The sequence below is a fragment of the Aspergillus pseudonomiae genome (assembly GCF_009193645.1).
Source record: "Aspergillus pseudonomiae strain CBS 119388 unplaced genomic scaffold BDV37scaffold_64, whole genome shotgun sequence".
In the NCBI taxonomy this organism is placed as follows: domain Eukaryota; kingdom Fungi; phylum Ascomycota; class Eurotiomycetes; order Eurotiales; family Aspergillaceae; genus Aspergillus; species Aspergillus pseudonomiae.
Window position 1 is genome coordinate 5,061 of NW_022476056.1, and position 27,965 is coordinate 33,025.

Here is a 27,965-nt window from a genome sequence, read left to right on the forward strand (position 1 = left end):
TTTTTTTTTTTTTTTTTTTTTTTTTTTTTTTTTTTTTATTTCCGGGTTATTTTGCTGCCTTTAGCCCATAACATTGGCGGTGGGATGGAGAGATTATTTGAGGTTTCGGCGTTGGGGAGAGCGATTTTCTTGATGTTCAAATCATACATACCATTTAGCATTTGACTTTCTTACATTGTTAACTATTGATTTCTTGAGTCCGGGCAGAGAAGAATTTTCCCATTGGATCTCTCTCTCCAGGGGTGGATTGTCGTACCTATCCATTATTATAATGAGTCATTTAATTGAAGGGGTTGTTGGGTGCAGCTGGACCTTGCATAGCCATCTGCACGTCCGCCAATTTTTGATACATCGACGGCGTGACTGGATTGGATTTTGGTCTCTCCGCGTTCCTGACCGACGTCACTTTCCGGCTGACTCAGCCCGCCCTCTTCACCGCCCACAGTTTGGGAGTCTAAGCCGCGGGGGTGGTCAAAAAAGGGATAAAAAACCAGAAGAAAAGGAAAAAAAAAAAAAAAAAAAAAAAAAAAAAAAAAAAAAAAAAAAAAAAAAAAAAAAAAAAAAAAAAAAAAAAAAAGACGACCAAGTGTCGCACGACCAGGTATTCTGCTTCCTCAAGATCAGGCATCGATCGGTTGTCTTCCTCCACTGAACCCCAACCAACGAGGAAGTTGAAAAAACTGAACTTGTTCTCTTCGTAGTTCAGACCACCGAGTGTCTCGAAGAAAAGATCTAACATTACCCTCGTCCTGTTCGGTCTCGTCCGTTCGCTCAGATTCTGCGAACGAGCCCAACCCAATCTGGAACTAAACCGAAAAGCGTCAACCACTCCCGTCGCTTTACGCCCCACGACTTTTTCTCGGGCCCACACACCGAACAGCAATTCAGAAAGAGGGCAATAAATATCAGGATTCAACCTGCACGCCTGTTGACCCCACGTCAACATAAATTTCTGTCTTTCGAGTCCACCAGTGCTCTGCTCTTCTTCTCTCCTCTTCGCTGGCGCAATTGATAACCCGAATCTCCATCTCTGGCAATTCCTCAGTGAGCACTTGCAGATGTCCAGACTCGTAGCGTCTCGCGACAACTTGCTGCTCTAAGCTCTATTGCATTTTAGCCTTCTATGAGCCCGAAGGATTTACTGCGATACCTGTCCAAGCCTGCGAAGTAGGTTCTCCCTGGTGGTGACGGTCTTGGTGGTGGACGCAATGCTAATCCCACTGGCACCTAGGCCCCGATAACGCGACTCACGCCTTCCCACTCTTCGCCAACTTCCCTTATTTCAAATTAGAAAAAGCAGATATCCTCGTCTGCTAGACCCGATACTTTTACCGGTATCGGTATCTTCCAGTACGAGGGTTTACGACTGATAGTCACCATTCCTTTCGCCAGAGGCATTTTCCTCCTTTCCCTCTCTTTTCGCCCTCCCTAGCAGCCTTTCAAGGCTTGTATTGATCCCTACCTTTCTGGCTGTGTGCCACGTTCACCCGACTCGTTAAGGGCCTTCTCTCTCAGGCGGACATCCCCCCCTGTTCGTCTGGGCAGCAGACAGTGCTTCCTAGGCTTTCTTGTCTAAGGTCCACGAATCGAGCGCGTCGCTTGACTGCACATCTTAAATTCATACTATTGTCACCAGTTCGCCTCTCAATCTCTTAAGTAGCCAAGATGGTTTACATTGGGATTCCCAAGAATTATACGCAGTCGCCATCCTCGTTTATGGCGACCCCGTCTCTAACCATCAACCACGAGGTGACACAGGATCTTGACTCTACCAACGCCTTCGAAGGTACGTCGTGCACGATCATGTTCCGACCATGCAATGCAGAATCTAACGAGAAACAGGACCCGAGAAGCTTCTAGAGGTCTGGTTTGCCCCGTCCGCCAATGAACTGGGCTCGTCTCAACCTACCGGCCTAAAGGCCGTGCCCGAGGAGGTCTGGAAGGACATGCTAGATCTTGTCAATTGCCAGGTGCTTTCCATTGTCTCGTCCGAGGACGTCGATGCGTACCTTCTGTCAGAGTCCAGCATGTTCGTCTGGCCCCACAAGCTTATCCTCAAAACATGCGGCACCACCACTCTGCTCTCCGGATTGCCCCGCATTCTTGAGATTGCTGCTCTGTTCGCCGGTTTCCCCAAGTCCGCGGCTCCTTCCGGCAGGGCTGGCATTGCCGCTGCCCCGTACCGGGTGTTCTACAGCCGCAAGAACTTCCTGTTCCCTGACCGCCAGCGTGGTCCCCACCGCAGCTGGAGGGACGAAGTGCGAACCATGGATAGGCTCTTCTTGAACGGCAGCGCCTACATGATTGGCAAGATGAACGGCGAGCATTGGTACCTATATCTGACCGAACCCAACACCTTGCTTACGCCCCCGGCCAGTCCTAAGGGTGATGAGGAGGTCACGGAGACCAAGTTCCTCCAGATTCCGGAAGGTGGTTTGCCGCAGGGAGATGATGCCAATGATGAGACGCTTGAGGTGCTAATGACCGACTTGGATGAAGAGAATGCCAAGCAGTTCTATCTTGACAATGCCACCGCTGTTGCTGAGAAGCGCTACCGCAACTTTGACAAGGAAAACAGCGACCACGTCGATGTGTTCAGCAACAACTCAGACATGGATCTGGAGGACACGGATGGAACCCGCATTCTGCCACCGGAACTGACTACGGAGGGTCACGCCTTGGGAACTGTCGTGTCCGAGTCTTGCGGCCTTTCGGATGTCTATTCCAAGGAGCAGTTCCCCGAGTCGCGCATTGACGCCTACCTGTTTACTCCCTGCGGCTTCTCTGCCAACGGCGTCATCCCGTCTCCGGACCCGAAGGCCAACACCCACTACTTCACGGTGCATGTGACGCCCGAGCCTCACTGCTCCTATGCGTCCTTCGAGACCAACGTGCCGCACTCGCAGAACGGTCAGACCACTGCGGGTATTGTGAAGCAAGTGGTGAACATCTTCAAACCGGGCCGCTTCACTGTGACTCTGTTTGAGAACAAGCCCAGTGATGCCGAGCTGAGCGGCATCGGCGAGGCCAAGTACATCGAACGGCAGGCAGCCCGTCGGAAGTCTCAAGTGGAGCACATCGAAGGATACCGTCGGGTGGATCGCATCGTTCACGATTTGGATGGTTATGACCTTGTCTTCCGCTACTATGAGCGGCTGGACTGGAAAGGGGGGGCTCCTCGACTCGGAGAAGAGCGCATCTAAGGGGGGTCAATCCATCCGTCGTGCGATCTGTTGATTCATCGGAATTGAAATTGCTTTGTTACCACTGTCTCTTACTTCTCATGTTTGTTTCTTGCTTCGTTGGATTTTTACCGAGCCAGTTCTGTTGAGTTTTTACTGTTTCAAAGCTACTATTCTGACGTTCATTGAGTATCATGGCCTGCATGGTTTTTCGGTTAATCAATATTTATTTGGTGTGTCAGCAACATGGCCTGAACAAGGGTAAAATAGTCGCCTATGATCTTTTCCGTAGCTGCAACAATCCCTTCCGATGCTCTTCGCATTTATGTAAGCTCTAGTACGACTATTTAGAAGTAGCCATCACCTCTCTCCTGGTAGGCCTCTCTGCTGGTGGATATCTTCTGTGTCTATTGATATAGGTATTGATGCTTCACGGTAAGCAGACGTAGGATTTAACCCCAACGTATTTTTTTTAAATGTTCCAGTATTTTAAATATCACTTGGACCACCTAGATTCAGTTGATGAATCTCACATCCATTCCGCTAGTGAAAGAAGGAATAGATAGCATTGAATTCAACCATCACAGATCTTAGGTAGTATTTTAAGTAGTGCATACTGGATACCCCAGGCACACAACCTTACCATAAGAGGACTAGCGTGACGGGCGTCAAATCAGTTATCGGACCTTTGATAGTGAACCTTCGATACATACCTCAACTTTCAAGTCAACAACACCCAGTGAGCGATCTCGATAAGCTCCAGCACATCCCCCCCCCGGAACCGACATAGACCCCGAAATAGCAGAGAACAACTCACCATGTCATCACCGCCGCCAACGAACCCCCTAAAACGCCCCTCGATCTCATCCTCCGCCTCCCTGCCGCTCGGCACCAACCCTAAACGACCACGCATGCACCCGCTCCGCCAGACTTCCTTCCCGACGACGATCGACGCGGATTCGCGCGGATATGGCGCGGCTAGCGATGCGGGCAGCGTGACGGGCAGTTTCACGGGGAGTCTGGGGGGCACGAGCGCGGACGGTGTCTTTCGGAACAAGAAACGCGGGCGCAAGAGTAAAGCGGAGAAGGAGCGCGAGAAGGAGGATGCGGCGAGAGGGGAGATGCGGTCGTCCGTGGATGCGGAGGGGTCTGTGAGAGCTGGTGCGACGGGCGGTGGAGGCGGAGATGATGGGGATGATGACGAGGATTTCGAGGATGAAGGGGAACTGCTGGGAAGAGAGGAAGGCGCTACGGATACGGAGGCGGAGAAGAAAAATCTTGCGTATGTCTTTTCTTCCAGCCATTTATTGTTTGATATGTCCGAGATGAAGTTGCTAACTGGTTGGTACAGATTGCTGGTCGATGCTTTTAATCCTTTACAGTCCGAGCGGTACGATCTGTTTAAACGAGCGAAGCTGAGGAAAGAGACCTTGCGGCGTATTGTGAATCATGCGCTATCACAGTCCGTGCCGGCGAGTGTGGTGACTACGATCAACGGGTTTACGAAGGTGTTTGCAGGAGAGATTATTGAAAAGGCTCGGACGGTGCAGGCTGAATGGGCGGAGGCACACGATCAGGCTGCGATAGCTGCTTTTGAGGCTGAAGAGGCCGCGACAATGGCGCGAGCTGCGAATGCGTCGGCTCCTGGCACTCCAGGTCCCGGTACGCCGGGCCCCGGCGGACTGCCTCTAGTGAAACAAGAGTCCTCGAATCCCTCGTCTTTCCCGTCTACACGTGCCCCCGGGACACCGGTCCCATCCGGCGTAGCAAGTCCGCAGCAGTCGGTAAACGGCACTGCACAACCTACACGGGAGCGGATATTCAAGATGCCTCCTAATCCCCACCGGGGACAACTACTTCCGTCGCATTTGCGAGAGGCTTTACGGCGCTGGAAGCGGGATGGAGAGGGAGGCGGTGTCGGGTTCTCCGGACTGAGTATGGGCAATCTGGGAGTTCGGGGATCGGTGACGTGGGGAGCAGGCAGTATTGGCGGGCGACGAATTTTCCGCTAAAAGTACACGGGTTTCTCGATTAGATCTCTTTTATGGCGTTACGAAGGGCGCAATCACTTGAGCTCTGAAACACACTTATGGCCGTCTTGTGACGTTCAGTTCCTGGAACTGGAGCATCTATCGTCTTCTCATTTGAAAAGATACACTCACCCACGGTGCCTCCTTACGAATCTCGGCGGTCAATCGATTTGGGAATCACCTGTTATGGAGCATACATATGAACAGTGGAACCCACCGACACGCTCCTGGTATACCAGAGATAACATCGCTCCGCACTCACAGGTTATCAATGAGCGCCACAAGGCCAACTGAGCCTCCTTAACCGAGTTCTACGTCAGGGAATACGCTGTGCTTCCGGCATTTCCTCTCGTCCAGCGACTCAATATCATAGTACATATTAGATCTTTAATGACATAATATAACATCTAATTCATCCACTGAGGGGAAGAGCTTCTCTTGGCCTGAGACGACCACGAATGGACGTGAAACATCCACGCCCCTTGCAACAAATCAGGACGCCAACTCATGCGTCCTACCCACCGTAGTCAACTCCACAGGATTAGAAGGATTCTTCCATTGCTCCGTCTCACGCTGTTGAATCCCATACAGTGAGTTACTTCCAGCCGCGGACGAAGCAACAACCCCATTTCCCCCAGCCCAACCTCCAGCCCCAACACCACCACTACCACCACCAGCCGCAAGACTCTTCGTTCTAGCCCTCCTCTCCCAGAGCGCCCAAGCGATCGCCCCCAGAGCAATGACCCCTAAGGGCACACCAACCCCAGCCCCAATAGCGACCTCCCTCGAGTTCGAGCCCGAGGACGACGATGACGACGGCGACGGCGACGGCGACGGCGACGACGTGCTATTCGACGCGGTACTGGACGCACTCAGCGACGACACGTTCGCCAGCGCCGCATACCCTGCCACAAGGGTAGCATCCGGGACGAAGAACGGACTGCCCGAATCAGAACTACAGGTCACCTGGGAGCCGTGGCTTACGGGGTCGTTGCAGCAGTATTCGGCTAGCTTGTTGCTGTTGAGTCCTATTGGGAAGAGCGAGGAGCCTGAGCTGCGGGAGACGTTTGCTATTGTATTTTGTTAGTATGTTATCGGGTCTCCTTTAAAAAAAAAAAAATCTGACATGATGATGTTCGACGATAAATTGGGTGTAGACAAAAAACAACTCCATATGTTCCAGGACGGGATGAAGAATTACATACTACAAAACTGCGGACAGTTGTCCGAGTTCCAGTTCGGATCTGTACAGGCGCCCCGCGACAGCACGTAGGGTTGGATGGCGACGTTGAGACACAGGTTATTCGACAGACACAGATTCCCGGAGCGGCAGCAGGGCGCGTATTTCTCGTCGGAGCAGGGGACGTCCTCTGTTGCGGGCGTGCCGTCGGGCCAGTAGCATGTTTCCGTGCTGTATACCGATCGGACTAGCAGGAGGAAGAGGAGATATAAAAGTGGAGGGCGATTCATGATGGGTTGTTTTGGGGTTTGATCTATAGGGACTATGGCGTGGGAAAGCATGAAGTCGATATACCCTGGTCGGGGTGTGGGGGGCTCTCTGTCAAATTTATTTACTTATTTATTTTATTTAGTGTCAGATTCTCTGACAGAAAGGCGCTTAGCGATTGCTGAGCTGACGCTGGAATCGACATGCAGGAGGCATTTGCCAATCGGAGGGGAAGCTATCGCCATTGCAGTAATGCATTGGAAGATCTTCATTCGCGGCGGTATCGGTAATTCCATTTCTCAAGGCTTGACTATGTAACACCCCAATCACCTTGCATTTAGATTGTGAGGCATTGCTTGTTTCTTCTTGGGGGCCAAAAAGTGACCCGTTCTCGGATCCCTTCCACTCAATCCATTCAATCCATTCAATGATCCCCCCAAAGGTAGAAATGTATTAGTCCTCTCTGTCAATCTGATCAGCCTCTCAACATTTCGACAAGAAGACATATACTATACAAACTTACCATACTGAATGACGATATCAACCAGGGTAATTCGCAACGGAACGCCGATCAAGAGTAGTGTCACAGCCATTCAAACATGGATGATTCTGAACGCAATAGGCTCCCTGGCATCCTGTAGTCCATGACGGCGTGCACGTTGATCGTCGAGACGGATCAGTCTTCTACGGATGACCTCCACTATGAGGATGATGATGATGGTGGAGACGAGCAGTTCGATCCACTGCACCAAGAACCCGTTGTATTCGCCTTCAAGGTTCATCCTGGATAGATATTAGATTTGTCCCGGCATTAGACATGAGCTGGACGGGATATGGGGAAAGCTTAGCCATCTATCAGGCTTCCTTGTCTTACATGTCACTGGGAATCGTTGAAGTACTTATTCCTATACCCTACCAGTCAGTTCTTTGTTGAACGCATCTGATTCTGGTTTGTATACTCACCAAAGAGAATAATATCAGAGCAGATGTTCACTAAGAGATAGTATCCAAGAGTCCTCATCGATGAGAGTGAGACAAAAAGAAAGCTGGCAAGAACATGTCAATGAAAGGATTCAGTTCTCGGCACTTATATCACGACAGTCACTGTCAAAGCGACTCAGCAACGAGTCAGCGAGGATGTGCAAACTACACACATGAAACTCATCACAGCAAATACGGACCTCACATTGACCTTCGTACACAGCGTGCACTGTGGTATCCATCATTCACATGATGGCAAACACGCTCCTTTGTTGTCTCTTGCAGTCTTTCATGACTGTGTTCTCTCAGCGGTTGCTCAATGTGTTTAATTACCCGGTCAGTAAGATAATCGTCGTCCGACGCTTCTGGTCGGCCGTGCCTTTTTCTGGGCTCCGGGAGGTCTGCATCCGGATCTACAATAAATCGGCGTGTCATCAAGACACGGCCACGATCCCGCTCGGAGCAAAGCCTATATCGGACCCAGAGCAGAATCGCAAGGTGGCGACAGTGATTTTCCTGATTGGTAAGCTAAAAGTTGTGCTCCCGCTCGAACGGACTCATCTGATTAAGGCATAGGAGGTCCGGGCTCGGGGAAGAGTACTATTGCAACCAGGCTTGCTGCAGATCTGGGTCTCATCCATCTTGATCCCGACGAGATCATTAGTCGTCTAGGAATCGCCGGCCCCGAGGACGAGTGGCTTGCGGTAAAAAACACTATGGACGAGAACGGAATTGTTCCCGACTATATAGTCAGCCTTCTCTTGAAGATAGAAATATCCAAGCATCTAAACGCACACCAGAATATGTTTCTGATCGAGGCCTTTCCCCGGTCATACGCGCAGTTCATGGAATTCACCAGCGTGAGTCAGCCCTAAGTGCTGAGACCCTCCTAACCGCGTCATTAGATCTGTGGCTACGGGCTTACGATCAGCCTTGACGTGTCCTCTGCCACATTGATGAGACGCTTCATGTTAGAGACGAAATCATTCTCGGAGAAAGTGGCCCAAATGGAGGATTTCCTCAAACGCGAAGACGCTTTTGCTGGCGCAGAACTTGCTCTCTACCCACACGCCGATTTCACCAATGGCCTTGTCAAGGTACGTGAAGCAGATTTTGCATGCTGCTTTGAAGCGGACCCTGATCAGCGACAGGTTTGCGCCGAGCTGAAGGTCGAAGAATTTTACCCACATCTGAAAGATCTCGTCGCGGTATGACCAGGGAGCGAATCCGAAGGAAGATCCGTACACTAACATTACCTAGAGAAGGCTCGCCAGTCCTAAAACGGCTCTCTGGGTCAAAGAACTGGGCATGGAAATGGTGTCCTCAGTGGGCCACTTTGAGTCTTAGACTTAGCTCCTCTGACTGTTCTCAGCCCAGTAGTCGTCCGAGATCAGGCGTGTTCCAGTGAGTTCTTCGTCATGCAACAACGGGCTTATTACTTGTCTGAGCAAAGGCTTGCGCATTTCCAGCTTTTTTTCGTGCAGTATCGTGTACTGAACGATGGTATTGTTGCCGCTAAAAAGATCATGTATCAAGCGTTGGTTCCAGCATTCGACCTGTGAAGGAGTAGCGTTCAGAAATGAGAAACAGCCCAAAAGGGTAGATGTTCTATTTAATCGGAATTCATTCTAAGTAACACATAAAACAGAGAGCTGAATGGTACACGCCATATTATACAATGAAAAAGAGTCTCGATATGTAGATGGCCGACTATGTGGCATAACCTCGTGCTCACCTTTGCTTGGAGTTTTTGAATGCGGAACGGGCCTTCTCCCTTTCAAGCTCCAGAGCTCGGAGATGGGCCTCTCGCCGCGCGTGGTTTCTCTCCTCCCGTTTCCAGTCTTCTTCTTCCTTCCTCCTCTGCTCGTAGTCTGCCGCTAATTTGCGGTCCTTCTCGCTGAGCCGCGGGGGTTCGGCCAGTGATCCGTCTGCGTTCTTCGTGGGCTCATTACCCATTGCCGAGTCTAGCTTTCCCTTCACATCAGTTGTAAGATTATCGTAATTCTTTTTGACGCTATTGAGCGTCCGGTCGACGAAGCTAAGATTCTGGGCCGCTTCTACTGTAGGCACTTCCATTTTCTTATCCGCTTCCTGGGTGTCGAGGATCATGCGGATCGCTCGGCCATGCTCCTCTGGCGACATTGCGGTGGCTTCTGCCGGCTTTTTGGGAATGGCAATGTTGGCAAATTGCCGGAAGCTGTTAGAGGAAAGCATGTACGCCTGCCCCAGAGCAAACAAACCGGTCGAGAGGAAGTAAAGCTGAAGGGCACTAGGGAAAAAGGACATGAACGCGAAAGAAAGGGCAGGCATTCCGTACAGAACAGCTCTGCCGACGGGTGAGTTCGCCATTTGGTTCATACCGTTCTCTCCGCCTTTCTGTGAACACAGTTAGCTTTGTCTTGCGGAGTATAGAGGCATATCTGGTCATACCTTGAAAGACATATACATGGCAAATGCTGTAGCAGCTGGAAGCAGAAAATACGGATCCGCAACCGTGAGATCCTTGATCCAGCCGACAGACTCCACAGCCAACCCGGGTACTGGCAAAGAAGTCATTCCCTTGACAACTCTGTAACAACCAAAACCCAAAGGAAGCTGAATGAACGGTATCATTGTCTTGTAGAACTTAATGCCATGGTCACTGTGGAGTTGCTGCAGCTCCGCTCTCGTTTGCATCATGTCCGTATGTCTCTTCTCATTTGCAGCCTTCGCCATCTTGGCTCGGAGAGGTGTCACGACGTCTTTCAGATTGTGGATTTTGGTGGAGACATCCGCTGCGCTGAGCATTGGTTTCAGCAGAGCCAAACGGACCAAAAGACCGGTTCCAACAATACTAGCCCACCACGGCAGACCGGCCCAGATGTGGAAATGCTCGATGAAGTATTCAATCATGGACGAAGGGCCCCAGCCGTAGTCGAGTCCTAGGTCTTTCAGGTATCCAATCTTCTCGGGAATGGCATTGATGTCAAAGTCAGAAAGATCGGCTGCTTGTTCGGGTGCGGCCGTGTCTACAGCGGTTGCAGCAGTGGCAGTCGAAGCAGAGGCAGTGGAAGCGGTGGAATTGAATCGTGCGGCCGACGCATGATGAATGGAGGAGGCAGGCCTCCAGGACACGTTTCCTGCAAGCGATTGGTTCAGTCTCCCATATCGCACAGGGAATCCCGGGGCATGGGAACGGAATGAAGACATCTGTCAATGTTTAGTATTTGCCGACGGAGAAGAACGCATCCCGATAAACGAACCGATCGACTGGAGCGTGAGAAGGCAGTCAATCGCTGCCGGGCAATGGCAGGCATAGCGCCACGCCCTTTCAGGCCAGCTCCTCCCAGCATCATTGCAGTTAGAGCCAACGGAGAGACAAAAGTCGAAGTACGGACTGGGAATAGCGTTCTTGAAGGGAAGAAGCGCGACAACGGCCGATTGATCGGACTTTTTGCGCCAAGCCCGTTTTTTCTGCCGGGCGGCCGGAGAACCCCAGGCTTTTACCGACCTGTTTATTATATTAAATATAAATGGTACAATATATCGGGTTAAAATAGTAATGAAATGATAATGATAATGACGATGATGATGATGATGGTAGACTAGCTGTCGCTAAATCAGAAGGTTGTACAGCTGCAGCTAAGTCATCGCTCTCATGCCAAACTCGAGGTGCTTCGCCAGACGCCATCCAGTCAGACAGTACAAGTACTACTCATGCCTTATGATCTATGTACATTTGTAATCCCCACGTATACGTTTCCTGCTGTAGTAAAAGATAACCAAAGAATCTTGCTAACAATTCTGTTTCTGTTGTTGTGCTTTTGAGTGTGAGCGCGGTCGCAGAGTCTGAGAGTGAGCTTCCAGCACCTGTCTTATTCCAAAGACGCCGTGTCTCACAAGCTGTTACTCCTCCGTGACGGAACTTCTCGAACCTCCACACCAGGACCGACTGTTCTCCGATAGGTAGGGAAGATCTAGTGGCAATACTATAGTATTAGTATGGTCCGCCAAAGGTATGCAGGTAGGGGCGAACAGCAGAAACTGATCAGGGGACAGTACCTTTGTGCCGGACCATCCTAGGCGGAAGGCTGCTTCATGTGCAAATAGCTCACCAAAGCCCAGCATGAGTCCATTCACGAAGGGAAGAACCAGGTTGATGGCGGCGCCTCGCAAAATACTCCAGATCGTAGGGGGTTTGTAGAGGATCAGAGGAGAACTCGACGTCGACTCGGATAACTCATTGTTGGCCGAATAATTCTCCGAGTCTGAACGGACGGTCAATCCAGATTCATAGAGCTCGACGCTCGAGCCTGTGTGGTCACCCGAAGCCATGATGCGGGGGTAAAGGAAGAACGCGCCGTTCAACCAACGAGGGCAGATCGGAGATTGGTCGTAGGGGGGAAGATCAATGGGAGGTAGCCGTGATTTAGCTCGGAAGGATGTTCCCAAGAGACGGATTCGGATTCTAAGCCCTTTATGACCTAAGTAACGGGCGTTCAGGATTTGTTGACCTGGCTAGGATTGTATCGAATACCTTCCTCGTCATACATGAGCTAGTACCTACTAAGGTGTGATGCTTGGATACACCTGACCAGTTATGTAATCAGGCACTGCATGCCGCTTCAACAAAACACCAAACTCATCAATCAGCGATGGTGCTAGCAGTTCTTGAAAGGTTATAGCTGGCGATCAAAGAAATGCCATATTTCTACTCAGTTTATCATGACGCCTCATCGATCCGGGAACAATGTATGATTTGTTGCGTTACTTTAGTACTACTCCTAGGCTAAAGTTGAGCAATTAGAATACTCTCCAATCGGTTCCATCGTTACGATGGGACCCAATGGAGCAAACCGCGATGATTGGGCACTGGAGGTGCTGATTGAGATGCCACCTGTACTGCGTAGTTCTGTGTATCGTAGCAAATGCCGAGCACTAAGTCGTACATCCACACCTGGTTATGTGTGGTAGGGAAAGATATATCTCATACATTTCCAACCCATGGGAAGAACGAACTTCAATCCCAAGATGGAAGGCAAATGAAATGTCCCGCACTGATTCCTGAGGCATACGTGGAAGATCCCCTCTTCCGATGACCAATCAGGTAACAGTGACGTACCTCATTGGTTCCTCAATTGTTGTTCTTCTGCTTTCTCGGAGATGAACTAAGCGTCATTTCCCATTATCTTGCCCTCCATTCACTTGGATTCCCTCCTTCAGTCCCTCCTTCAAGTACCCTGGCCTTATCACAAATACCCCCGCGCTCCTACAGAAACTATCTGATAACGCTACAAGCTGCTGGGTTTTTGAGATATCGTCAGCATGGATCGTAATCCGACCATTCAAGATGAGGACGTCTCTCAGTTTTGTGCCATGACCGGAGTACGTCCTGAGCAAGTAAGCCTCTCTACCCTTCCGCGCATGCATCTATGTCCCGCTAACATTATTGTTCCAAAGGCACAGGAGTACCTCGCAGCCAATGGAGGGGATCTTGAGGCTGCCGTGACGGAATTCTTTGCCGAACAAGATGAAGCTTTACAAGAGGGAAACACAGGTCCTGGCCAGACTCTTGGAGAAAGCGAATCGGCGCCGTCCGCAGGCCGGTCCCTAGCTGGCAGTTCCTCTCAGTCACCATCGTTCCCCCCCCAACAATCTTCCACATCACGCAAATCCGCCCCGAAAAAGAAATTCGCGACGCTGGGTGATTTCTCCTCCGGCGGTGGCGATGACTCGGAGGAGGAAGATGACGCGGTCAACCGGGATTTGTTTGCTGGGGGTGAAAAGTCTGGATTAGCTGTGCAGAACCCCGATGATATCAAGAGGAAGATCATCGAAAAAGCAAAACGGTTAGTCAGGGCACTTCCGTAAAGCAGACTTCTGTAGGTCGTAAAGGCTAAACATCTCTTAGGTCTCAGGTCCCAGCATCTGATAACTCGGAGCCCCGACGGTCTTTCTTTACAGGTCCCGCTCGCACGCTCGGCGGCGATGACACCCCCAGTCGGGTCATCGATGTTCCAAACGAACCTGCCGCGCGACTACCACAGCGCGTTCAGCGGACACTACACTTCTGGGCCGATGGGTTCTCCGTGGACGACGGTGATCTTTACCTCTCTGACGACCCCCGAAACGCGGAAATTCTCGATGGCATTCGCCAGGGTCGCGCTCCCCTTTCCATCATGAATGTGCAGCCGGGTCAGGAGGTCGATGTGGAGATCAAACAGCATGAGGAAAAATACGTCAAACCAAAGCCTAAATACAAGCCTTTCGCTGGTGCTGGACAGCGTCTCGGAAGCCCGACGCCGGGTGTGAGAACGCCAACCCCTCCCACTGCTCCTGCTGCCGGCCAGATCAACTCAGACCCTAGCAAGCCTGATGTGGATGAATCGCAGCCGATCGTCACCCTTCAGGTCCGTCTTGGTGACGGAACACGCCTGACTTCCCGATTCAACACTACGCATACGATTGGTGATGTCTATCAGTTTGTCTCTGCCGCCAGCTCGGATAGTCAGAGCCGTCCCTGGGTGCTGATGACCACATTCCCCAGTAAGGAGCTTACTGACAAGACGGCTGCCCTTGGAGATCTGGCTGAGTTCAAGCGAGGAGGTGTCGTGGTACAGAAATGGCAATGAAGAGTCAACACATAGTCCACCATTATAGAGTACACAGGCGGGGTGGGGCGGGCTCGATTGTTTTCAAAAGTCTGAAGCCGAGGGTCGAGAATATTAAAGTGTTCTACGAGACTCGAAGTTGTGGGATGATTCATGATAGCAAGCAATTTAGACCATTGACTTGTCACCTGAGAGCACTAATGAAACATGAAAGATCCATGTTGAGTGATGACCATGACGGATGCTAGTATCTCAGAACTTGTATGATTCCAAAACCTTGGTCAACTTGAATCCTCCCTTGTAGAACCCCCGCGAGTAGATACGATATACATGTTATCGGTATTCCAGTACTAGTACTACTACTAGTATTAGTAGGTACCTGAGTAAAAGAGATGGCGAACAGACCACCCAATGGGAATGATTCCAAGTCAATCAGTGATTGATAAGCAAAATCCACTCCGCCGAATGACGCAGAAATCCCGCGGCGAAATCGGCTTTTGCCATCTTATCAGCAACTCAACCAACTATGCATGGAGTTTGATATCCCTCCTACCACGCTCGTGAATAACAATTGCTCCCGGCAAAAATGCCTCTAGACGGCGTCAGAAATATCGTGCTGGTGAGTCTTACTCAATTTCTTTAGAGACCCAAACAGTAAAGAAAAATTGTACCCCTCATCGCTTATCGATAACGATCGTCTCTGGGTCCCTCCCATTCAGAACAAAGTGATGGCAGGCTGTATAGCGGGCACATTGATCATGAACAAGATATAATAAGAAGGAGGACACTAACATGTATCAATACCATAGGTTCTATCCGGCAAAGGAGGCGTCGGCAAATCCTCCGTCACCCTCCAACTCGCACTGGCCCTCACCTTACAAGGCAAATCAGTCGGTATACTCGATATCGACCTAACAGGCCCCTCGATCCCCCGTCTCGTAGGACTTGAAGATGCAAAGATTACCCAGGCACCCGGGGGCTGGGTCCCCGTAACAGTGCATCCGGCGTCCACAGATGACGGCGCACAACGAGGTTCCCTCCGCTGCATGTCACTGGGGTTCCTGCTCCGCGATCGCGGCGACGCTGTCATCTGGCGCGGACCGAAGAAAACAGCCATGATCCGACAGTTTCTGTCCGATGTTTACTGGGGGGAGACGGACTACCTGCTTGTGGATACGCCCCCTGGCACGAGTGATGAGCACATTGCTTTAGCGGAACAGTTACTTAAATCCGCAACTACGAATCCGGCTGCTGTGTCGTCGACTATGCCGAGATTGGCGGGCGCAGTTTTGGTTACCACGCCCCAGGCGGTTGCGACGTCGGATGTTCGGAAGGAGGTGAATTTCTGTGTGAAGACGCAGATTCCGATGCTGGGTGTTATTGAGAATATGTCTGGTTATACGTGTCCGTGCTGTGGGGAGGTGACGAATCTGTTTTCGAGCGGCGGGGGGCAGGTGATGGCTCAGGAGACAGGAGTGAAGTTTCTGGGTGCTGTGCCTGTGGATATCCAGTTTGGGGAGTTGGTGGAGGGCAAGGTGGTTGACGAGAGTGACGATGAAGATGAGGGTGGTACGCAGTCGGAACAGAAGCAGGACGCGGTGGATGACAGGCCGTTGGTGGAGAGGTATAAGGATTGTTGGTCATATTCCCGGTTTGAGGGATTTGCGAAAACACTGCTGTCTGAGATAGAGGGTGGCGTGGCGAATTAGTCTTTTCTTCATGGTTCCTGCTGGTCTAGGTTCGTTGTTCAGAGGGCTTGTTCTCATGTTTATTATACCACCTTTGCATATAAGACTGGAGTTTATATTGGTCCTTAGGCACTGCGGTGTCTGATTCACTGTCTCACTATCTTTCTCCAAACAACACTAGGCACTGGACAGCGGAAGCTGGAAAACTTCACATAATATTCATCACACATCTCACCATAGTCGTAATAGCAAAGATCATCAAATCTAGTACGTATCCTTCATAACATGCATCATCAACCGTGATCAATAGAAGCAGATACATTCACATCACAGAGAACAAGAATCGTTAATCATCATTTGCATATACTCCGGACGTTTCCGGGTCCTGCTGTCGCTCAAGCATCGCGCGCAGTCTCATCTCAGCTGTTGGCAGGGCTTGACCAAAATCCGACCCGTCGCGCACAGCATATTTCAGCCAACCAAATACTTCTGTCAAAAAAGATATTCCCACCGCCTGCAGACCCCAGCGGCTTCGCACTACATCAGGATCCAGACTGTCTCCGAAAAGTGGCTGGCTTTGAATGATATGGGGTTCCGGTCCCAAAGTGCGTCCATCGGCCTGGGCATCTAGAAGAACCTCAGACACAAGGGCAGGTGTTTGAATAAGTCGTCTTCGATCGTCTGTGGTTGATTCAGCATCCGTTGCTAGCAATACCCGGCCGCATGACTTTGGCCTAGATGCGATTTCTCGTGTTGTAGGAAGTGGCCCCAGCGCGGAAGCTGGATCCATGGTAGTACTGAAGCCCATAGATCGTGGAGTGTCAGGGTGTACTTGAACAGACGACCCGTCTCCACCGTAAAGCGAAGGCATTGATTGAAATCCCGCGGTACGAGATGCTGTACTTTGCCGGGCATTCTCTATGAGTCCAAGTTGCATGGAGGAGGGGTGATCCCTCCCGTCCATAACACTATGGTCATCATCGTAAATAACCACATTGTCGTTGGCTTGTCTTTCATGCTCCGAGCTAGCTTCATCCACGGGCATTAGGCCACCAGGAGGCGCCCGGATTTCGCCTAGGGGTGCTATATGGCTACCATATTCGTTGGCTAAACTGAGCTTACTCCGCCCACAGATCTCCCCGATTGAATCCAATGTATGGCGAATATTAGGCTCAATAGCCCGTAGGATGCCATCAATGCTGAAGTCCTCGTCTGAAGGAAGTTCTGGCCCTCGCCTTGTGGTTTCAGCGCGGCCTGCGAATGGGAACGACCGCCGTAGAGACATCTTGGACGTTTTCGCACTATCCCTGGGGCCGCCGGAATAGGCCCGAACCAGGACGGGCTGCGAGGGTGAAGTTGAGTGGCCACCGCCAGTTTGAGTTGCTTGTTGGTGACTCCAAGAGAGGGGCCTGGAACTTTCACTCAAGTGACGCAAAGAAGTCGTGCGATACGCCTGAGCAGAGTCGTCCAGAGCTGACTCATAACGATAAGAGTTTGCTTGCTGCGATGGACCAGCAGTGTCAACGACTGGGTGGGAGTGAGCAAGAGGAAACCGAGGCCATCTCTGACGTGACAAGGACGAATGGATTTCATCAGGGTGGGTGAACAGTCTTCTGCCCGACTTATAATCCATTGTACGGACAAGGTTCTTTGCAACCACTTGTTGTCGATGCAGTGTTCGTCTCTGTATGTACAGAGCTCACTAAGTGATGCAGGAGACCGCAGAGGGAATAATGCAAGTAACTTCACCAGCGCGACCTGGTCACGAACCCCCCTCTCACACCAGTTCGCAGCAAGTCGTTGAACAGCAGTGTATACCTGTCAGACAGTAGTAGATAGGTTTCTGAGCCACGTATACACGCCGCCATGCATTACTTGGAGGCACGGCTGCAAATGAGACACGCAAAGAATGTAACGGGGGGCATACATCAAGGGAGCATGATCGCACTTGTTGCAGAACGGGAGCTGCCGGATAATACGCTGATTGACTGTGGTTGCCGGGAAGACGCAGTTCATGCGTTGGTCGAATAATAATAAGTTTAATAGTTCAGCCGGTGAAACCAAATCCGTCGCTGAAATACAATATTCTACCCCCTCCTTGAGTCACTACAGCTAGATATATTTTTTTTTCTGTTTTAACTTTTTTAATTGTTCATCTTTTCCTTTTCCTTTTTCTTTGCTCTTCTAACGATATATCTTGACATCTCTCGGATTCCCTATAGATAGGGCTCGAAGCCGGGGATTCGGGTGTATTACAGCAACACCGAAGAGCGACTTGGCAGGTATAACATGAATGTTGCCAGAGCTTCAATATACTACTTTCTCCCACGCTTCTGGTCCCCAACAAGCGCAAAACCAGATGTATACTAGTTCTCTATAGATCCGTTTCATGGGTGAATCGGTGGAACCAGACCGTAAAGGGAAAGCGTTCCAAAGGTCGGGTTCCGGCCAAACTCCTTCAAACTTACCCCAGAGCCCGAAACTACCTTCTACAACTACTCCACAACAAAAGGTTCTTTTCCAAACTGATACTGACGAACTCCCGGTGGATCTTTGCGCATTTCCAAACTTTCTTTCACCGCTCCACTTGTACGCGTAAAGATTGCAATGAATAAGTTTCGCGTATGCAAAACCCCAGTTTTGATCGTTGGTCCCCCGCCATTGACGCTTTTTTGGATTAACCGTAATGCGACAGTTTGGCGACTCGGACGAGTCTGCCTCTGACCTCGACGACGATACCTCTGGACTTCCCTTTCCGGAGCCATTGTCCCGTTCTTCCTTTCTCGCCCCCGACTTTGACCCCGCAAAATACCTGTCCTCCCTGACAAATCGACACCAGAGCCTTGAAGACCTACGGCAGGAATTACGTGACCTGGACCAACTGCTGAGTCGGGAGTTACTGGATCTGGTAAATGAGAATTACCAGGATTTCTTGTCGCTTGGGATTGCACTGCGAGGAGGGGAAGAGAAGGTAGAACAAGTCCGAGTTGGACTGTTGACATTCCAGCGGGATGTCCAGTCCATCCGCGATAAGGTTGACGCCCGGTATCGAGAGGTAGAGCAGCTGGTGGAAGAGAAGAAGCGCCTACGGAAGGATGCAAATATCGGGAGGGCTTTGTTGGATTACGCCGATCGGGTTGACAAACTCGAAAGAAAATTGATGATTGGAGACACCACACCTGCCCGCCAAGGCGACCATGCTAAGGACCTCGATACGGACTCCGATCTACTGGACAGCGAAAGCGAAGAGAGCGAAGATGGAGAAATCCCGAACGAGGCATCAGCCACGCCCCTGGTATCACTGAAGAGGCTCGAACATCACATTCAAAAATACGTCTATCTGACAAGACTGTCGTCGCGGATAGGTGACGATCATCCGTTCTTGGTCAGTCAACAGTCGCGACTGTCGAAGATCAGATCGGCAATACTCTTGGACCTTAAAACTGCGCTCGAACAGGCGAAGATCGCGGGCGAAAAACGGGATACAAAAACGCTGGCCGTATTGCGTCTCTACAAACTCATGGGCGAGGACACCAGTGCAGTATCTGCCCTGAAGAATCTGAAAACATAGAACCCGTCTGATACATGGACTAGGCTTTTGCATAGCGTTGGCGTTTGGGGTGTTGGGTTCTTCAGGAATAGATATGAAACAATACCATTATACACCGTGTCCTTCCTAATATAACATAATCTGTACACCCAAAAACGCAAAGACTTGAAGCTATTTTACAGACCGCTCAAAGATGCAGTATCGGGGGAATTGTCGGACTTGAACTCTCCGTTGAGACTGAAACCAGGGCCATTGGTCGAGCTCAGCACCTAATAATAGTCAGCTAGGATGATACGTGTGGCTTCAGGGTAGAGGCTAGCCTACCACTTCATAGATCTCCTTGTTTATGCGGTCGTTGAGGCCAGCCGCATCCTTCTTGATCTGTTCGAGAGTGGCGCGCAGATTGTCTCGCAACTGCTCAGGGGTGAATGCCAGCTGCCCAATTGGAAGTCGAATGACAGCATCTCGCTCCCTGTATACTGTACCGCCACGCAGCATTTCAACTCTCGAAGCGACGTCTTCAACAACGGTACCTGTCTTTGCGCTGGGCATCAGTCCTCTAGGACCGAGGACCCTACCCAGTCCGGCCCTGTTCAAGGCCTCCAAGCTATCAGGGTGACAGATCAGACGATCGAACTCAATGATGCCCTTTTTCACATTATCAAAAACCTCTTGTTCTCCAACTAGGACGGCTCCTGCCGCACGAGCCTCCTTCTCATGCCTAGACCCAGCAGGGCAGACGACACAAATCCGCGATTCTGTTTGGACTGAATGAGGAAACCGGAGCATGTTGCGGATCACTGGACCGTCTTTCATCGTCTTCAACCGGACGTGGACTTCGTATTTGGAGGTAGCTGGTTCATGCCCGACTTCGAACGCGCGAAGGTACCTAAAGAGCAGAACAGATTCCGTGTCAGCAAAAAGGTGAGGTGCGGGCATGGCAAGACACGTTGTACGTACCTCATGGCATCGCAAAGCGCGAATTGATCCATATCCTTCAGATCCCTTTGTTTGAACTCTCGTGCACCCTTCTTTGTCTTCTTACTCTTTTCCTTGTTCTTTTTACCTTGTGCTTGAGGATTGTTCTTTGCTCCTCGAACCTGCTGAAAGCTGGAGAGGAGAGGGGCCATTGACCCCTGGCGAAGCGGAGACCGGCATGACGACAAGAGACTCCTTGCCGCGGTGGGCATGAGTGATCCGTAGGAAGCCATTGCGTTGGCTATAAGATGTTGACTTCTCGGTGTTCTTGCGGAAAGGGAATGTTTTCTGCCCGAGAGCTCTCCGACTTGCGGGCGGCGGGCGGAGAAATGTGACGCCGGCGGAACCCCAATTGAGTCAATGCCCCTCCAAATATTTCACGATACTCTTTTCCCCACCATAGAAGCTCTAGACGGATTCATTCGGATTTTTACCAGTGAATTCGGAGCCATCATGTCTAACATGCAGTTGACCTTGGCCGCAAAGGCCAGCCAGGCTGCTTTGCTCCCTGTTCTTCTGGTTGCAACCTCTATCAATGAAGCACGACCATCCCCCGTGATTAACATCACCTACGAGGATAAGGCTGTTCTTGAACAGGGCGACAAGGCTGTTGTTCAGTTCACGGGTGCTAGCGGAGCTCCTGTTTTCGGACCTGTGAACGCTATCCAGGAGTTGCTCAAGGACTTTCCATTCCTCAACGCGAAGGATCAGAAGCTGGTACGTTACATATCTCTGCAGGCAATCTATGGTTGCAGCCCTTCTACGTACGGCCTGAAGTACTTCCTCTAACAATGCTAGTAGGAGAACGAGTGGCTTTCTCAGCTTGATACCTTTACTACCCTCGACTTCAAGGCCCTCGATCCTTTGCTCCAGGGCCTTAATACCCATCTTCTTCTCCGGTCCTTCGTCGTCGGATACTCGCTTTCCACAGCTGACATTGCCCTGTGGGGTGCTCTCCGCGGAAACCGTGTCGCCGTCTCTGCTATCAGAAAGGGAGCTCTTGTCAACGTGACTCGTTGGTTTAGCTTCTTGGAAGATCTCTGTCCGTGGGCCACATCTGCTCTTGAGGCGCTGAATGCCGCAGCAAAGGAAAAGAAGGCTACCAAGGGCAAGGAAGGCAGTGCTAACTACGATGTTGCGCTTCTGAACACTGATAAGGGTGTTGTGACCCGGTTCCCCCCTGAGCCTTCAGGATATCTCCACATTGGTCACGCCAAGGCAGCTCTTCTCAACGATTACTTCGCCCACGAGAAGTACAATGGCACATTGCTTGTCCGCTTCGATGATAGTGAGTGAACCCCCGCCCTACAATATCCTTGACAACTTTCTCACATCTATCAAAGCCAACCCTACCAAGGAAAACTCTGAGTTCCAGGATGCTATCCTTGAAGATCTTGCTCTCATGGGTATCAAGGCCGACAAGATGAGCTATACTAGTGACTACTTTGAACAGCTCTACGAGTATGGTGTGCAGATCATCAAGGATGGAAAAGCATACGCCGACGATACAGATAAGGAGACTATGGCGGCGCAGAGAATGGACGGTGTACCTAGTAAGCGTCGTGATGCTACTGTTGAGGAGAACCTTGCTCGATTCGAGGAAATGAAAAAGGGCACTCCTGAGGGTCTTGGATGGTGTATTCGTGCCAAGGTATTTAAGGCTTCTATCTTCCACTTCAGGAAAACCTTTCTCACATCAGTCTTTAGATCTCTGCCGACGACAAGAACAAGGCTCTTAGAGATCCTGTTATCTACCGCTCCAACCCCGACCCTCACCACCGCACGGGCACCAAGTGGAAGATCTATCCCACGTATGACTTTGCATGCCCTATTGTCGACTCTATTGAAGGTGTTACTCATGCTCTTCGAACCAATGAGTACCGTGACCGGAACCCTCAGTACCAATGGATGCAGGACGCCCTCAAACTCCGCTCGGTGCAGATCTGGGACTTTGCTCGTATGAACTTCATCCGAACCCTTCTGTCCAAGCGCAAGCTTACTAAGCTTGTTAACGAGGGCGTTGTCTGGGGCTGGGATGACCCTAGGTTCCCTACAATCCGTGGTATCCGTAGACGAGGCATGACCATCCCTGCCCTGAGGGAGTTCATTCTCAGGCAAGGCCCTAGCAAGAACATCACGAACCTTGACTGGACCCTCATCTGGGCGACAAACAAGAAGTACATTGACCCAGTTGCACCCCGCCACACCGCTCTCCTTCAGAAGGACGCTGTCAAGACAACTATTAAGGGAGCTCCTGCACCCTACACTGAAGAGAAGCCCAAGCATATTAAGAACCCTTCAGTTGGCACGAAGAAGGTCGCCTACAGTGGCTCCATCCTCCTTGAGCAGGAGGATGCCAAGAGCTTCAAGCAGGGTGAGGAGATCACCTTGATGAACTGGGGCAATGCGATTGTGCGCCAGATCGTGACTGACCCAAGCTCCGGTGTTGTTAAGGAGCTTGAGTTGGAGCTGCACCTGGAAGGTGATTTCAAGAAGACTGAGAAGAAGGTCACTTGGCTGTCTACTGACCAAGACCTGGTCCCAGTGGAATTGGTCGACTTCGACTACCTTCTCAACAAGGACACCTTGCAGGAGGATGATGCTCTTGAGGACGTCCTGAACAGGAACACTGAGTTCAGGGAGAGTGCTACTGCTGACTGCAATGTTGCCGAGTTGAAGGAGGGCGACATCATCCAGTTTGAGCGTAAGGGATTTTACCGTGTGGACAAGGCTTATGCCCCGGGCCAGCCGGCTGTTTTGTTCTACATCCCTACGGGAAAGACCGGCGGCAAATAAGTGTGCAGTCTCATAGTATGAGTCACGAAGATATGCTAGAAGAAGTTTGGAAATAAAAAGTCCATTACGCAGACCCGTCCGAAATGGTCACATAGTAGTATGATTATACGTTGTAACCTGGCTGTAGCAGCCACAGAAGTTAAACCGGACAAATAAACTTCGTCGCATCCAAAGTCTCCACGAGCAGTCCGTTTGGCACTACAAAATGAGCCAAGCTGCATAGCTGATCAGGTTGGATCAAAAATTAAAACGGAAGGGGTAGCTTGGTAAGTAACGTAGCCATGGGAGGAGGTATGTAGGATTGAGATTTCAATACAACACCAGACATGATAGAGTGGATGATGAGAGGATTACGTCGTGAAATCATTACCCGGAACGTGAAGGACGTTTCGATGTTGGAATTAAAATTTATATCCCGGTTCAGGTTACATTTGAAGTGTCAGATGGGGGACCTAACGGCTAAGGCATTCACTGTTAGCGCCGATCACTTGACGTCTCCATCCAGAATTCCACTCTTTCCACTCTTTCCCCGCAGCCTCTCCGATATCTTCTCATCATTGGCTCATAGGCTTTCGTGGTGGTTGTTGCACTCGATTATAAGCCAGCAAGAATGAAGCATTTCGAGCTCTCGTGTTCCCACTGTCCCTTCCCATGCTTACCCCACCCTCTGTCATCGTCTTATAGGAGGTCTCCTGGTCAGATCTTCCCGTGGGTCCCGGCTCTCTTTCCGCTGGCATATCTAGTCTAGAACCCTGGATATGCTCATCGCGTCATGCGGTTCTTCTAGAGTCAATTCTTTGCGTTGTGTATCTGACTGTCTGGGCATAGAAATGCTGGAGCGAATGAGTTCTGATGTTTCAACGGCCCCTCGTTCATATACTTCAACCGGGTTATCCCGGATAGGTCACCACCGTCTCATACGTCAAGACCATCAAGGAGTCGTCGAATCAACCTACTATGTCCCTAATTCATATCACAAATTGACTTTGCCCTCGACCGGTGCATGCAGCCTTGTCTGGTCAAAGTACAGTAGGGGCTTGACCTCTACCTTACTTAACCTCTATCACAACTTGACTAGCCGGAAGTTTCCTAGGATCTACTACGTCAGCATGATAGTCCGTATGTAGTATTACTGTCCCAATCCGTCTAAGGGTTGGCCCTGTACATGGAGCGGGTGGTTATTGTACCCCCCCCTATGTCCTCGCGGAAGGGAAAAGCGCAAAATCCTTACGCATTCTTGCTCTTACTAGTTGCCTTATGGGCAGATCCTTCTCGTTCGCTGTATGTTCGATCATTCTGAGGGGTCGCTCATTGTTGTAACCCCATTCGCTCACTTTAGCCGGTTGAGTAAGCATTGAGCACATCTGGCAAGGAACCGAGAAAGATGGCCGAGCAAGGCGGTGCCTCGAATGACGTGGAACGGGCAGTTCAAGCACCGGGATCTCAGGGTCGACTTTCTACCTCCGAAGGACGCGCGTCTAGGCGTATATCCCGAGTTTCTTACAAGGAAGACTGGGCCAATCTTGACGAATATGGCAAGCTTGTCAAGTACGCATCGACCTACCGCGAAGACGGCCGAGGCGATGAAACACAGGGAGAGGAAGAGGTGAGAAGAGTCTGGTATGCTCCCTGGAAGAAACGCAAGGTCCTTGTTCGACATGTGGGCCAAGACGATGGCCAGTTCCCGGACGACTGGCTTCTCACCGACATCCATCAAGGTCTGTCCAGCGATGAGGTTGGAAATAGGCGTCGTAGAGCGGGATGGAACGAGCTGGTGTCGGAGAAGGAGAACCCCATCGCCAAGGTCTTGTCATACTTTAGGGGCCCTATCTTGTATGGTGAGTCATATCGGCTTACACTAGGCGCTTTCTATTCCATTGAGAGATTAATGCACTGACCTGTCGCAGTTATGGAGCTGGCCGTCCTTCTTGCAGCAGGTCTCGATGATTGGGTCGATTTCGGTGTCATCATTGGTATCCTGTGTCTGAACGCGGCTGTCGGTTGGTACCAAGAGAAACAAGCCGCCGATGTTGTCGCCAGCCTCAAGGGAGATATTGCAATGAGGACAACGGTCGTCCGTGATGGCCAGGAACAGGAGATTCTGGCCCGTGAGCTCGTGCCCGGTGATGTGGTATGCTAGGCAATCTCAATCTGACCTCTCTGAATCCTGCGCTGGGATACTAACACAGATGGCAGATCATAATTGGCGACGGCCAAGTTGTGCCCGCTGATGCACGGATCATTTGCGATGTGAAAGATCCAAACGGATGGGAAGAATTCAAGATAATGCAAAATCAGGGTGACCTGAGCAGCACGTCCGAATCCGACATTGAAGAAGCTGAAGGAGAAAAGGACAAGGAAAAGGAAAAGAATAAAGAAGGTGATGAGGAAACGCCACAGAAGCCCAAGAGACGAGGTTATCCTATCCTAGCCTGTGATCATTCGGCTATCACCGGAGAGTCTCTGGCAGTTGATCGTTATATGGGTGAAATGATCTATTACACGACAGGGTGTAAGCGTGGCAAAGCATATGCCGTTGTACAAACTTCTGCAAAGCTCTCGTTCGTGGGTAGAACAGCGACCATGGTGCAGGCGGCCCAAGGTGCAGGTCATTTCGAAAAGGTCATGGATAACATCGGTACCTCGCTTCTCATCCTCGTCATGGCGTGGATCCTGGCTGCATGGATTGGCGGTTTCTTCCGGCATATCCCAATTGCTTCCCCTCGCCAGCAAACGCTTCTCCACTACACTCTGGCTTTGTTGATTGTCGGCGTCCCTGTCGGCCTTCCCGTCGTTACAACAACTACCATGGCTGTAGGGGCAGCATACCTTGCAAAGAAAAAGGCTATTGTGCAGAAGCTTACTGCAATTGAGTCGCTCGCGGTAGGTTGCGAGTAATATCCTCTGTATGGAAATGCTAATAGCTCACCAGGGTGTTGATGTCTTGTGTTCCGATAAAACCGGCACCCTTACAGCAAATAAGCTGAGCATTCGAAACCCATATGTGGCTGAAGGTGTGGATGTCGACTGGATGTTTGCCGTGGCAGTTTTAGCGTCATCCCACAACATCGATTCGCTAGACCCGATTGACAAGGTTACTATTCTGACCCTCAGGCAGTACCCCAAGGCACGGGAGATCCTGCGCAGAGGGTGGAAGACAGAGAAATTCCAGCCATTTGACCCGGTTTCGAAGCGTATTGTGACGATTGCCAGTTGTAATGGAATCAGATATACTTGCACCAAGGGCGCACCCAAGGCAGTGCTTCAGTTGACAAACTGTTCTAAACAGACCGCCGATTTGTACAAAGCCAAAGCGCAGGAATTTGCACACAGAGGCTTCCGTTCTCTGGGAGTTGCTGTCCAGAAAGAAGGAGAAGAATGGACCCTCCTCGGCATGCTACCGATGTTTGATCCACCCCGAGAGGACACGGCGCAAACAATCCATGAGGCGCAGAATTTGGGCATCAGCGTCAAAATGCTTACAGGTGACGCATTAGCCATCGCTAAGGAGACTTGCAAGATGCTCGCCCTCGGAACCAAAGTATACAATTCCGATAAACTCATTCATGGAGGGCTTAGCGGCGCAATGGCAGGAGACTTGGTCGAAAAAGCAGATGGTTTTGCAGAGGTGTTCCCTGAACACAAATATCAAGTTGTTCAGATGCTTCAGGACCGAGGCCATCTCACCGCGATGACTGGTGACGGTGTTAATGATGCACCTTCGTTGAAGAAATCCGACTGTGGTATTGCAGTAGAAGGAGCTACGGAGGCAGCACAATCGGCTTCGGACATTGTCTTCTTGGAGCCAGGCCTGTCAACGATTATTGATTCGATTAAAGTTGCGCGACAAATATTCCATCGCATGAAAGCATACATCCAATATCGTATTGCTCTCTGCTTGCATTTAGAGATCTACCTGGTCACGACGATGATCATTCTCAACGAGAGTATTCGTGTCGAGTTGGTGGTCTTCCTTGCTCTGTTTGCTGACCTTGCCACTGTTGCAGTCGCTTATGATAATGCATCGTTTGAGCTGCGGCCTGTGCAATGGCAACTTCCGAAGATCTGGTTTATTTCATGCCTGTTGGGCCTTTTGCTTGCCCTGGGAACTTGGGTAGTTCGCGGCACTATGTTCCTCCCATCGGGTGGTATCATTCAGAACTGGGGCTCGATCCAAGAAGTGATTTTCCTCGAAGTTGCTCTCACGGAAAACTGGCTTATCTTCATTACGCGTGGCGCCGACACATGGCCTTCAATCCATCTAGTTACCGCCATTCTGGGAGTGGATGTTTTGGCGACCATTTTCTGCTTGTTTGGTTGGTTCACTAACGAAAATATGCCCACCAGGCCCGCCGACAAATTCGTTGAAACAACTAATGGCTGGACTGATATTGTCACGGTGGTCAGGATCTGGGGTTACTCTCTGGGCGTGACCATTGTTATTGCATTGGTATATTTCATGCTCAATAAGTTCAAATGGCTTGATGACCTGGGTCGAGAAAGGCGCGACAAGGGCGACCTTAAAATTGAAAATCTGCTTGGTCATCTTGCTCGCTTGACCGTTGAGTATGAGAGGCCTGGACAGCCGCCAGCTCGGTTTTACTTGGCTGCTCCTAAGGAGGAAGAGGAGGTTGAGTAATGTAACCTCCTTGATGCGTCTTGTGTTATTTTACAATCCTCGAGTGATTGGAACGCGCAACATAATTACAGCAGTGGAAAGGTT

General features: G+C 50.6%; 13 protein-coding genes across 13 annotated transcripts; 7 read left to right on the top strand and 6 right to left on the bottom strand.

Moving 5' to 3' along the window:
- Positions 1–1,306: 1,306 nt before the first annotated feature.
- BDV37DRAFT_180916 (adenosylmethionine decarboxylase SPE2) lies at positions 1,307–3,583 on the top strand. The gene is made up of 2 exons (XM_032079478.1): positions 1,307–1,786; positions 1,843–3,583. Exons 1-2 carry the CDS (start codon positions 1,666–1,668, stop codon positions 3,201–3,203), a joined length of 1,482 nt encoding a protein of 493 aa, XP_031938697.1. The 5' UTR covers positions 1,307–1,665; the 3' UTR covers positions 3,204–3,583.
- Positions 3,584–4,000: 417 nt separating this feature from the next.
- Positions 4,001–5,194, top strand: BDV37DRAFT_285668 (transcription initiation factor TFIID subunit 11 family protein; the record flags this gene model as incomplete). Its single annotated transcript, XM_032087776.1, has 2 exons — positions 4,001–4,464; positions 4,534–5,194. 2 exons carry the CDS (start codon positions 4,001–4,003, stop codon positions 5,192–5,194), a joined length of 1,125 nt encoding a protein of 374 aa, XP_031938698.1.
- Positions 5,195–5,704: 510 nt separating this feature from the next.
- Positions 5,705–6,682, bottom strand: BDV37DRAFT_285669 (uncharacterized protein; the record flags this gene model as incomplete). The annotated part of the gene is made up of 2 exons (XM_032087777.1): positions 5,705–6,282; positions 6,418–6,682. The coding sequence occupies 2 exons, from the start codon at positions 6,680–6,682 to the stop codon at positions 5,705–5,707; spliced, it is 843 nt and encodes a 280-aa protein (XP_031938699.1).
- Positions 6,683–6,749: 67 nt separating this feature from the next.
- On the bottom strand, positions 6,750–7,442 carry BDV37DRAFT_254905 (uncharacterized protein; the record flags this gene model as incomplete). The annotated part of the gene is made up of 1 exon (XM_032082683.1): positions 6,750–7,442. A coding segment is annotated over one exon (190 nt), but the record flags the coding sequence as incomplete, so codon positions are not given.
- Positions 7,443–7,892: 450 nt separating this feature from the next.
- BDV37DRAFT_273647 (adenylate kinase family protein) lies at positions 7,893–8,987 on the top strand (the record flags this gene model as incomplete). The annotated part of the gene is made up of 4 exons (XM_032085096.1): positions 7,893–8,163; positions 8,217–8,500; positions 8,546–8,737; positions 8,901–8,987. 4 exons carry the CDS (start codon positions 7,893–7,895, stop codon positions 8,985–8,987), a joined length of 834 nt encoding a protein of 277 aa, XP_031938701.1.
- A 384-nt stretch (positions 8,988–9,371) lies between these two features.
- On the bottom strand, positions 9,372–10,972 carry BDV37DRAFT_273648 (membrane insertase OXA1; the record flags this gene model as incomplete). Its single annotated transcript, XM_032085097.1, has 3 exons — positions 9,372–10,016; positions 10,071–10,829; positions 10,883–10,972. 3 exons carry the CDS (start codon positions 10,970–10,972, stop codon positions 9,372–9,374), a joined length of 1,494 nt encoding a protein of 497 aa, XP_031938702.1.
- Positions 10,973–11,165: 193 nt separating this feature from the next.
- Positions 11,166–12,140, bottom strand: BDV37DRAFT_254922 (TOM13-domain-containing protein). The gene is made up of 2 exons (XM_032082684.1): positions 11,682–12,140; positions 11,166–11,596 (listed from the first exon to the last, which is right to left on the bottom strand). Exons 1-2 carry the CDS (start codon positions 11,952–11,954, stop codon positions 11,516–11,518), a joined length of 354 nt encoding a protein of 117 aa, XP_031938703.1. The 5' UTR covers positions 11,955–12,140; the 3' UTR covers positions 11,166–11,515.
- An 804-nt stretch (positions 12,141–12,944) lies between these two features.
- BDV37DRAFT_273649 (Mrp/NBP35 ATP-binding protein) lies at positions 12,945–15,939 on the top strand (the record flags this gene model as incomplete). Its single annotated transcript, XM_032085098.1, has 4 exons — positions 12,945–13,019; positions 13,080–13,468; positions 13,531–14,233; positions 15,040–15,939. The coding sequence occupies 4 exons, from the start codon at positions 12,945–12,947 to the stop codon at positions 15,937–15,939; spliced, it is 2,067 nt and encodes a 688-aa protein (XP_031938704.1).
- Positions 15,940–16,102: 163 nt separating this feature from the next.
- Positions 16,103–17,668, bottom strand: BDV37DRAFT_181034 (uncharacterized protein). Its single transcript, XM_032079479.1, has one exon. It carries the CDS (start codon positions 17,549–17,551, stop codon positions 16,265–16,267), a length of 1,287 nt encoding a protein of 428 aa, XP_031938705.1. The 5' UTR covers positions 17,552–17,668; the 3' UTR covers positions 16,103–16,264.
- Positions 17,669–18,377: 709 nt separating this feature from the next.
- On the top strand, positions 18,378–19,692 carry BDV37DRAFT_181096 (COG2 family protein). The gene is made up of 2 exons (XM_032079482.1): positions 18,378–18,540; positions 18,614–19,692. The coding sequence occupies exons 1-2, from the start codon at positions 18,526–18,528 to the stop codon at positions 19,487–19,489; spliced, it is 891 nt and encodes a 296-aa protein (XP_031938706.1). The 5' UTR covers positions 18,378–18,525; the 3' UTR covers positions 19,490–19,692.
- On the bottom strand, positions 19,567–20,757 carry BDV37DRAFT_181088 (mitochondrial 54S ribosomal protein uL1m). The gene is made up of 3 exons (XM_032079480.1): positions 20,429–20,757; positions 19,793–20,357; positions 19,567–19,737 (listed from the first exon to the last, which is right to left on the bottom strand). Exons 1-3 carry the CDS (start codon positions 20,677–20,679, stop codon positions 19,645–19,647), a joined length of 909 nt encoding a protein of 302 aa, XP_031938707.1. The 5' UTR covers positions 20,680–20,757; the 3' UTR covers positions 19,567–19,644.
- Positions 20,758–20,899: 142 nt separating this feature from the next.
- Positions 20,900–23,242, top strand: BDV37DRAFT_273654 (glutamate--tRNA ligase GUS1; the record flags this gene model as incomplete). Its single annotated transcript, XM_032085099.1, has 4 exons — positions 20,900–21,163; positions 21,248–21,734; positions 21,790–22,097; positions 22,154–23,242. The coding sequence occupies 4 exons, from the start codon at positions 20,900–20,902 to the stop codon at positions 23,240–23,242; spliced, it is 2,148 nt and encodes a 715-aa protein (XP_031938708.1).
- Positions 23,243–24,626: 1,384 nt separating this feature from the next.
- Positions 24,627–27,881, top strand: BDV37DRAFT_285679 (putative plasma membrane H(+)ATPase; the record flags this gene model as incomplete). The annotated part of the gene is made up of 4 exons (XM_032087778.1): positions 24,627–25,080; positions 25,150–25,373; positions 25,439–26,125; positions 26,175–27,881. The coding sequence occupies 4 exons, from the start codon at positions 24,627–24,629 to the stop codon at positions 27,879–27,881; spliced, it is 3,072 nt and encodes a 1,023-aa protein (XP_031938709.1).
- Between the last annotated feature and the right edge of the window lie 84 nt (positions 27,882–27,965).